Below are 10,371 nucleotides of genomic sequence, written 5' to 3'. Positions count from 1 at the left end.
AGAGGGTAAGACTCAATGGGGGCGACTAGTGGACAGGTGAGGTATGAAACGGTCTCTCTAAACAGGAACTTAAATTTTCTGGGGCTGCCAGATATATTGCCCAAAGGCTTCATCCACCTGGAGCTTTCACTCCTCTGAGCCATCAGAGTGACACTAACCAGTCAACTGAACTGTCAGCAGGAAAGATGACCTCTACATTCCTCTGATAACAGATCTAAAATTAGACACTTGACCCTTCGACATGTGCAAAATGTCATAGAGACAGAAGGGCAAGAAGCAACAAGGGGGCATCAATTTGTTTCCCTATCAGGACACTTCCAAGTCATTATTTGCCAAGCTGGATACATCAGAGTTAAAAAGAATAAATGAAAAAGTTTTCAACTAGAAAATGACATCTAGCTGTAGATATTTCGAATGTTAATAAATGCCTTGATACTTTATGATTCAGTAATATCTTATCTGTCTTCACTTTAATTGCTATACTGTATCTATGTCATGTCTGTCCTGGCTGCGTCTCTACTGAAAAGAGATTTTTAATCTCAATAACACTTCTTTCCTGGATATATGAAGGTTGAATAAAATAAAAACCATAACTCGTGACATGAGCACAGCCTAAGACCTTTCCTTTAAACAAATGTCTTTCAAAAACCAGCCCCTACTTTGTGTTGCTATTCTTTTGTGATAAATAGATCAGGGTTCGTACGGGTGCTTGAAATCCTTGAAAGTGCTTGAATTTCAATGTTGTGTTTTCAAGGTCTGAAAAGTGCTTGGATTTTGGTTTAAGTGCTTGAAAGTGCTTGACATTATAACTCTGTCTTTCACAAAATTGGGATCAGACCAGATAATTAATTTCTGAAGATTTTGCTATTATAAAACATAATTTTAGATGTTTAGAGCATAATATAATGTACATGATTGTGATAAAAAGTGAAGAATAAAATCATGAGTATATATATTCCTGTAGATAAGTACTTTACCCCAGCAATAAGGTGCTGGAAAATCTTGAAAATTACCCTTACAAGTGCTTGAAAAGTGCTTGAATTTGACCTTGAAAAATGTGTACAAACCCTGATAGATATTTCTCAGAATTTAATAAGAGCTCGCACGAGACGCACAGAAGACATCACGCATCTATTTTACCAGTCGAAATGTGTGCGCCTATAACATTACCTTCATTACTGATTGATCTCAGTTATTTTCTTGTTAAATAAAATAATGTTTTGGTGAAAGAAATGTTGAGAATGTGTCAAATCCAAGTAACAGTCGGAAACCCAAACATATTAAAAATACTTTTGTATATGATTAAGAAAAGCTGCTCGTGAATGAATGAATGAATGAATGAATGAATGAAATGTTTTCGGTTACATACATCTTGAGAAATAAAGATTAGTTCACACAAAGTTTCTCACAGTCAATAACCAAGGCAGGGAATAAACTGAAGTCCAAGTCTCATTTTTGCTTATCCTATATGTCACATTTTTAAAGTTTTCCTGAAACATCTAATTATTGGTCAATTATCTAAACAGCTGACTGATTTATGATTATATATGATTTCAGCTTCAGTGTAATAAATCATTGTTTTAGTTTGATCCTTTTTCTTTTAATTTTGTGTTCTGTTTCATGTCGCCAACACCTTCTCATTTCCTAAATGCAGGGGGCATGAGTATATTTTCACTTCCTGTTAAACTTCCTGAAACATCCTCACAAATGCTACAATAACAAAAATGTAACTATTTCATGTGACGTAACAGCCGCTGGACCCTTCCGCTCTCTGATTGGAGGACGTGTGTTTACGTAGCAATGGTCCGGAAGATGTCGCTCAGGCTAGTCCTAAAAAACTTCCGCCTTAAGTTGTAAAGAAAACATAGCAGCTAAAAGGCAATCGACGGCGTAACCCACCTATTTAAGAAGCCAGACCAAAGGTAGATATGTGTACACATTTGACACGTGTATACAGACTTACACATTCGTCCTTCACCAGTTTGTTGACGTGTTTTAGCTCAAAAGCTAATACAAATCTCCAATTTGCTGTAGCTAGCACGTAAGCTAGATAGCACTTTGCTACCATCGATTTGGTCGGCCATAGGCCTCAATTGGGTATCTCTACGGCTTGATCGCAATTAATTAATCACTATACGCAGTTGGTTATATATCTGACTGTACATTTTGATGGTATTTTACCGTAAATAGACCGCCAAACCTCGCTTATCGGTACATCAGCTACTTTGTTAGCCATGTCTAGCTAGCCGCTGGCTAGTCTGTTTAGCTTGCCTGCTAGCCATCTTCGCGTCAGACACTTTGGCTTTAATTTTACTGTATATCTTATATTTCTGACAGGCTGTGAATTTCACATATTGTCGATAAATCTAGCCGAATGCCTGAATTTTTACCATTTAGTTGACGTTAGCTTACAGTGCACTGCTTCACATTACTCTGTCGATATTGTAATTCTTCCTCTCTGAATTAGACCCTTCCTGAATATAGCAAGACTTAACATTTAACAGGGGTCTCGCTTGTTATCAGTATGCCTTGTCTCGTTACTGTAAGCATTTTTACACATTTAAGTTGATGTTGAGTCACATTAGCCCCGCTGTCATCAGCCAGACACAGAACAGTGCCACTCCCCTCCTTCAAGTAAGACAAACCAACAAGTCATCACTTCCTGCTCTTTAATTAGTACCTAGCAGAACATATGATATATAAGCTATATAGTATTGGTTGATATATATGTTGGGTTCACAGGTTGTGTTGGCTGATATGTGTGAAGAAATGTGTTTGTGGAAACGGTTCTTCCATCAGAGAGCATTGATGAGTTTATATTTTAACTGTAAAATCTCCCGCTCAGTATATTTAGATCCAACTGTTTTGTCTGCCAAAGCCCATTCCAGTGTCCAAACTCAGGGTGTCTGCCACCACCAAGTCCCACTTGGATATTGAATCTTATACCTCACTGTGAGAAACTCATCAGAAGGATTTGAATGTGAGGTAACATGAGGGCATTGACTGAAAGAATATAATCGATAGCTGAGGCACTGCAAGAGACATTTTATTTGATGTGGGCTGGTTCCATCATAGCACCTGATCCACTTCACTCAAGTTAGGATCTGTGCAAACTTATTGGGTGGATCAGATCTGTGCATCCCTGCTAATAACCAGCTACATGAGAAGCCTAGATATCAAATTCAAATGTATAGCAAATATTCAATGTCTCGCCTTATAGGTTAAAAAAAAAAAATCCATTAAACCAAACCAAACTTCATCATTATCCAATTTCTTTATTCCCCAGGCCTGTTGTCACTCTGGAGCTCCCGTGTTTTTCAGAGTGTGTGTGAGTGTGTGTGGGTGGGTAGGTGAGTGTATGTGTGAGTGTGTGTGAGCTGCAGTTTTCCCTCCTCACCTTTTCACCAAGAGCGGCTCCTCCCCTGGAGGATGACAATGGAGGAGATGAAGAATGAAGCGGAGACAAACTCCATGGTATCCATGACGCTGTACGCCGTGATGTACCCAGTTTTCAATGAGGTAAGCAGTCACCGTTAGTAATTCATTCCTCTTTGTGTCGTCGAGTGTCTGTCAGTATCGTTAAACTGTTGAAGGATAAGTTCTCACTGTCATGCTGATGGAAAAATCAGGCGAGGTGTCATAGTCCATCAAACATTCCTGGAGCTTTACAGCAAGACGGCGTGGCAGCATCCTCCTCAAAGACTGAAGTGGATGGTGACATATATTAAATGTAAAGAAACAACTGAAATGAACATTAAATGGCATAAATGGCGTCAAGGGTGTAAATATTGTCTTATTAAATCAATTTGGGATCTTTTTCAGTTATATTTGTTCCCATCTTCTACGCTGATTTGCTGTGAAGCCCCACACATATTTTATGGACAGCAAAACTCCACCCAATGTATCCTATAAATCCTGTTCATACTGTGTTGTTTTGACCTTTTTTAACACCAGGAGATGACTTTGTGTTTGTGCCCATTGAATCTTCTGTGTGATGTAGAGGAACTAACTGCTGCGGTCAATCTGTGGCGACCATATAATGGGTATTGTGTCGTTAAATAAGGCACTAGGCTAATTTGTCTGTAAATGCTCGCAGAGAAAAGACAACATAAATATAAGATCGATTCCCGCTGCAGTTTTTATGTAGCCTGATGCATTTGACAGGTTATCAATACTGCAGTAGAGTGCGATGAGCGTAGAGTTATTATAGCTCAGTCAAATGTTTTACACTGATTCATGTTTGCACTGGTCTGATAAATTTGCATTTGTTGTGACAAACAGAAGCCGCAATTAGACCATAAATCCTTAAACACACACTGTATAGTGTTATTATATTTAACTAAGGTGTAGCCTAGTTTGCAGCTGCATTTGAAACCTGTGCAAGTTCCAGTCTAGATGACACAGTAAAAAGTCCAGATTTGACTGTGATAACATGTTTTCTTTCTCGTCTTTCTTTAGCTGGAGAGGATCAACCTATCAGCAGCTCAGACGCTCAGAGCGGCCTTCATAAAGGTAGGACTATACACAGATTTGATGCCCTGAAACACAAAAGAACCACATTATCCCCCCCCACCCCCGCTTCCCTTTCTAATATATTCGTAAATGGAGTCCCTGTTCGCTTCTATTTTTTTCAAAGAACACATTTTCACTGCTTTTGCATTTTATCTGATGCTCTAAACCAATTTTCTACCAAACAATTCCTCCTCGAGGACACTGGCAGGGAACGTGTACACACATTGTCTGCGACTGCGGTCAAAGCTTTAACCTCTCAGCTTTAGGACGCCACAGCAACGAGGTCATGCCACATACGGCCTGATGCAAATTACAGGGTATGTAAATTAATCAAAACAGTACCTCATCGAGCTGCAACAAGTGAAGTAGATCAACTCCAGCAACCAGTAGCTGCTGCTTGTTTCTGTGTTATGGTGATCCCATCGGTGTTTGCAACTTTATTTCACTGCTACACTGCTACATATAAGTACAACTTCACTTTATTACATGTTGGTATCTATTGTTGACGTCACTTTGAAGTGGCACTAATATGGAAACCCAAAGTGGACATAGGTGCAGTTTAATGCCATTATCTGCATTAATTTTTGCGTTTTCTTTAAATAAATAAAAAGCGGCTGATTTCTTGTGATAAAAAGATGATTTATCAGTAGGAAGACTTCACAAGATTAAAAGGAGTAAATCGTGTTTAACTATTGATCTGATATGAGGGTATTTACATTATGACTATAGTAAGCGATAGGTGTAACCATAAAACTATTATAGAGTGCACATTCTACTTTTTAGAGGGAGACACTCATGAGTTGTAGCTCGCTAGAGTTTTTGTTGTGCCATGTATGTATGTATGTATGTCTGTGATGAAAATAATGACGGTGTAAGCAGCTTAAAATAGTTAAAAGGAGAATTATTGTCCTTTTTCATTTTTTCCTTTTCTTCAGTGTGTTGTATACTGCAGGTTCTTGTGCATGTAAAAGGTCTTGGAAGTTAAAAAGCCTATAAAACCCAATGAAACTTCCTCTCTCCCACAGAAAACTCTGCTCCTGAAATGTAGTAGTAATCCCACCTTTCAATTCTATAATTTTTATTAGAAATTCCCAAAACCCGGGACACCGTTTAGCTCAGTTGGTAGAGCGCGCGTCCCATGTGCCGAGGCTTTGCAGCGGACCTGGGTTCGACTCCCGGCCCGGGTCCCTTTGCTGCGTGTCACTCCCCCCCTCTCTCTCTCTCTCTCTCTCTCTGTCTCTCTGTTTCCTGTCATATCTTCAGCTGTACTGTCAATAAAGCCATAAAAGGCCAAAAAAATACTTTAAAAAAAAAGAAATTCCAAAAACCCAATGACATGTTCAGTTTACAAACATATACGACAGACCTCACAATTCAGAAGCTGTAATAAGCTTGTCTTCGAATGTCTCTGTAGTTGTAGATTAAATCCCTGGTTAGCTAAAGGTTTGATTGTTATAGATTATGTTTGTAATGGTGTCAATTATGCTCAGGCACCTCCAGTTACTTGACACCCACACAAATTAACTCAATCAATATGAAATCAGAGAAGTTGATATTCAGAGTGCTGCTGTGATATCTGAGGGTATTCATCAGATGAGCCTTGGTTAATGTCTTGATCCACCCCCCCCCCCCTTTTTTTTTTTTTATCTATCTGTGCTGTGATTGCACCGGAATATTAAAAGCACAGCGTCTGTAGATTACCTCTGCACCGCTGCTGATGAGCAGCGGCGTTCACTGTGAGCACAGATGAAATATTAATGACGGAGAGGCAGCTTTGTCCAAACCAAAGGGAGATGTGATCACCTTACAGCTGTTTTTACGATGACATGCGCGGGTCTTTTGTTCGCTTGTCTCACTGATTGGTGTCTCTCTTGCCCCCGCCGCCTCCTGGCTGCTGTAACTCCAGGCTGAATTATTCAGGAGGGGAGCTTTTCCGCATACTTCTGAAATGCTCACAGCATACATATGGCATTCAATAAAGTTCCGCCCTTGTTCTCTGCACTCCTCCACTTGCCTGCTTATTTGTCTTCGTCACCATGTTTGCCCAATTTCACCCTTCATTTGTCAGGCGGAGAGGGAGAACCCTGGCCTGACTCAGGACATCATAATGAAGATCTTGGAGAAAAAGAACGTCCAAATCAACTTCACTGAATCCCTACTGCGCATGGCGGCCGACGATGTGGAAGGTGAGCAAACGAAAGAAAAAGAAGCACTGCAGGAAATGGTCTTTTGTGACTCTGGGACCCAGGCGTTGGTTACATACCCATCTTATCTTTACATTTCTATAAATCATTGAGTTCTTGGGAATGTGCTAAGCGCTCTGTTCCTGCAGAGTTCATGATTGACCGACCTGAGCAGGAGTTCCAGGACCTAAATGAGAAGGCCAGAGCTCTGAAACACATCCTCAGCAAAATCCCCGATGAGATCAATGACAGAGTACGCTTCCTACAGACTATCAAGTGAGTGTGAACGCGCACAAGCATACACGAACCGTGCAGTATTAAGGTACATTTATCTACACAGCACATTTCATACTCAAGATTCAGGATGTTTTATTGTCATATGCACATAGTTTACACCAGGCAATGAAATTCTTAATTTGCAAGTTTCCCTGACACACAAAATATAAAAACACACAAATATAAAATATACACAATGTACTTATAAGAAGATGTATAAGTGACAGGCATGTTTGCATGTGCAAAGTTCAGCAGAGGCACTGAAAGACATAAGAGGCACTGAAAGACATAAGAGGCACTGAAAGACATAAGAGGCACTGAAAGACATGAGAGATATATAGAATCTATACATTGGAACAGTGCAAATATTGTTCACAGGATTGAGTATAGTGCAAATAGTCATTATAGTTCAAGTATACAGAGTTGTCATGAGACCGAGTCATTCAGCAGCCTGATGGCCTATTAACTGTACACAGTACCGCTAAAATAAGTACAAAGAAAAACTGGTGTCGGGAGCACTCCGCAAACGCGTCTGCCACGCTGGGCGCCATGTTGTCAAAAAAAGCTGTTACTCGGCACATGAAACATATGATAGAAACAAGATAAGCGAGGTTGATTTATCAGTAGTTGGCACTGTCTTTGGTCTTAGCTCTTCTAGCAGTTTAGTCCTCAATTTGAGAAGTGTCGAAGCTAATGGCAGCTAAACCAAGAAACCCAGAACCAGCCGACCTGAGAGGGTCTGCAAGGTTTCTACTCTGCCAGGAGGTCTGACGGGTATCCAGGACCTAAACTGCTCGGAGATTTATGTAGTAATAGAATATGAAAGCCAGTAAAATTAACATTACAATCAATAATGAGTACCCTAGGGGTGCAGTGCGCAGGCCTTCAATAACTTCAGCCTCTCCCACAGTTTACTGCAGGGAGATTGGTCCCGAGCTAAAAATTCATTCGTAAAATTAATTCAAGCCCACTTCTAAAATCAAAATGTTACACTTAGTGGTGTTTAGCTCGAATCTACAGAGACTCATCCGCTTGAAACCAATCGATATCTTTAGTTCGATGACGGGTAAAACGGATTCCTTCACTGGAGCATGCAAATAAAACTGTGCTTTACTTATTGACTGTGTGTGTGTTTCAGCCACATGCAAGTGCTCCGAGTCCTCTATCCATATTGACTGACATTCCTTAAGCCGGGCACAGTACAAGCAGCTTGTTAGATTTATCTTTTCCTAAAAGATTATGTTAATGTTCAATTTCTCCCCATGATATAGAAGTTTTAGAAATTCCAGTATTGTGACAACACTAGTAGCCAGAAAGAGTGACTGGAAGTTCTTCTTCCGAACAGGAAATGAAACAAACCAAAAGCTATGCCCACCTCCTTAGACCAATACATGTAGCCCAAAAATAGATCACATTGCAGTAGAAATCCAGTCATTATTGTTTGGAAAAGTTCAGATAACATGCTGTCCTTGTTTCAAAAGTCAATTCATTGTTGCTGTACAAATATCTGTTACACATCCTGGATGTTGAGTTACTGTTGTGAAATCCTCACTTGCCGTTGCCGTTGGTTTCCAACAGAGACATAGCCAGTGCCATAAAAGAGCTCCTGGACACAGTCAACAATGTCATAAAGAAATACCAGTACCAGAATCGCAGAGTGAGTATCGGAGACGCAAACGCACACTATGTGTACATTCATCACCTTTTTCCCTCCCCCAGGTTATAAAACTAAAATATGTTTCTGTGTTCTCTCTCTGTTTGAGAAGGCCCTGGAGCACCAGAAAAAGGAGTTTGTGAAATACTCCAAAAGTTTCAGCGACACCCTCAAAACATACTTCAAAGACGGAAAGTGAGTATGACCACAACAGCGCAACATCATTTTTCTTTGCTCCGCTCCATCGATTTGAGGTGGCTCCAGATTAATGCTGGAATCACTGAGCAGTCAGTTGATTTGGTATCAGTTCTGTTTAGTCTTAAGTTTACTCCCTTTAGTTATTTTTAAATTTTTGTCTGGTTGTCTCTTGGCTTGTTGCCTTGCAAATTCCAGAAGGCTATTGTTTGTTATCTTATCTCACAACTCCTATACACACTGTCCTCTGTTATATCAAGGTGGAGGAGAAAGGACGACGGGACAGGAATGTTAGCAGTGACTCGGCGGGTCGTTTGTTAACCAGTTCTGTTGTGGGACTTTGAATGTCCCCCTTTCATTCCTCCTCTCCTAGTTAAGCGTTTGTTTAACCAGCGTCACCATTCTGTTTTCTCAAGCTGTAATTCTGTGTGTTCCCAGGGCAATAAATGTCTTCATCAGTGCAAACCGGCTCATCCACCAAACCAACCTCATACTGCAGACCTTCAAAACTGTGGCCTAGCCCTCAGAGTCCACAGAGTCCACAGAGTCCCCACCCCCCCGCCTCCCGCCTCCCCCCCACCTCTCCCCTCATCCATGGGGAGCAACTGCTAGGATGGTGGAAGCTTGAAGAGCGCCTGACCCATATATGTAAATTAGAAAAGAGTTGATTTTAGGGTTGGGGGTCGATTCCATTGAAGTCGATATTCTAGATTCCAGTTCAAGAGACTGAAAAGTGCCATTTGTTTTACTCCAATGAGGATTTTTCCAGTCTTGAAGTGGAACTGAATGGGCCCAAAGTTCTTGGTTGATTGATTTTATTTGGACAGTTTTAATTTATAACCCTGGTCTTGTTGGGAGTAGGTGAGGCGAGGTGTTTATTAAAGACTAATTGCCATTTTTTTTTTTCTAATATATTCATGTTGATCATTTTACCTTTAGCTTATTCAATCACGGCTACACATCTCAGACCGCATTCCATAGGGGTGTGTCTCAGTCGTATATACTGGTTTTCTCTTCTCGGCTCCTTTTTTTGTGTCATTGTTTTTTTTTTTTTTTGTTTTTTTTTGCCATGGTCTGTACGCGCAGGATCTAGCTGCGAGGAGGGGAAGCAGTGTTGGACATTTGAAAGGCAGACCCAGATTTCATTTCTCTTTTATTATCAGAAGACAGAAAGCCAAATGACTTCCAGCACAGTGTGCGCCTTACCAAGTCCTGTAACATTCCCTCCTCTCAGTGTAATGAAGTGGAGCCAGTCCCTGCTGTTGGGGGATGTAGAGAGAGAATTGAAAGTTCTGTATTTAACTGATATCTGGTTGCAAATGTTCAATAAATAGTTTCCAAATGATGATGCTTTTTTAAATGTGTCCGAGTCCAATATGTGTGGTGCCATACGTCACTTTGCGTAAGAGCATTTTAGGCTTTAAGCTGAAAAGACCAACAGATGGTGAAAACATTCCTCATTTTGTACACACCATTGTCAGAAACACGCTCCTAAGAGAAGACGTTGTTTCCTTTTAATACATGAATAAATGAGGGAATAACAAGATAATG

The 10,371-nt window shown here is 40.4% G+C and overlaps 1 protein-coding gene across 2 annotated transcripts; it reads left to right on the top strand.

The window, feature by feature from the left end:
• Positions 1–1,767: 1,767 nt before the first annotated feature.
• LOC115566294 (programmed cell death protein 10) lies at positions 1,768–10,180 on the top strand. 2 transcript variants are annotated; one of them, XM_030392112.1, is made up of 8 exons: positions 1,768–1,922; positions 3,287–3,519; positions 4,459–4,512; positions 6,581–6,698; positions 6,845–6,971; positions 8,550–8,628; positions 8,735–8,820; positions 9,259–10,180. In XM_030392112.1, the coding sequence occupies exons 2-8, from the start codon at positions 3,430–3,432 to the stop codon at positions 9,338–9,340; spliced, it is 636 nt and encodes a 211-aa protein (XP_030247972.1). In that variant the 5' UTR covers positions 1,768–1,922; positions 3,287–3,429; the 3' UTR covers positions 9,341–10,180. The 2 variants fall into 2 exon arrangements, with proteins under 2 accessions (XP_030247972.1, XP_030247973.1); XM_030392113.1 differs by having other exon boundaries at positions 8,738–8,820; positions 9,259–9,619.
• Positions 10,181–10,371: the final 191 nt, after the last annotated feature.

The sequence above is a fragment of the Sparus aurata genome, chromosome 16 (assembly GCF_900880675.1).
Source record: "Sparus aurata chromosome 16, fSpaAur1.1, whole genome shotgun sequence".
NCBI lineage: Eukaryota > Metazoa > Chordata > Actinopteri > Spariformes > Sparidae > Sparus > Sparus aurata.
The sequence above is the reverse complement of the archived record's forward strand: the minus strand, read 5'-3'. Positions and strand labels throughout refer to the sequence as shown.

Bases quoted from the DNA above. Each gene is read 5' to 3' on its own strand.
- LOC115566294 (XM_030392112.1), top strand. From the start codon at position 3,430: ATGACAATGGAGGAGATGAAGAATGAAGCGGAGACAAACTCCATGGTA. The intron at 6,972-8,549 runs GTGAGTGTGAAC...GGTTTCCAACAG, and splicing joins CGCTTCCTACAGACTATCAA to AGACATAGCCAGTGCCATAA. The intron at 8,629-8,734 runs GTGAGTATCGGA...TCTCTGTTTGAG, and splicing joins ACCAGTACCAGAATCGCAGA to AAGGCCCTGGAGCACCAGAA.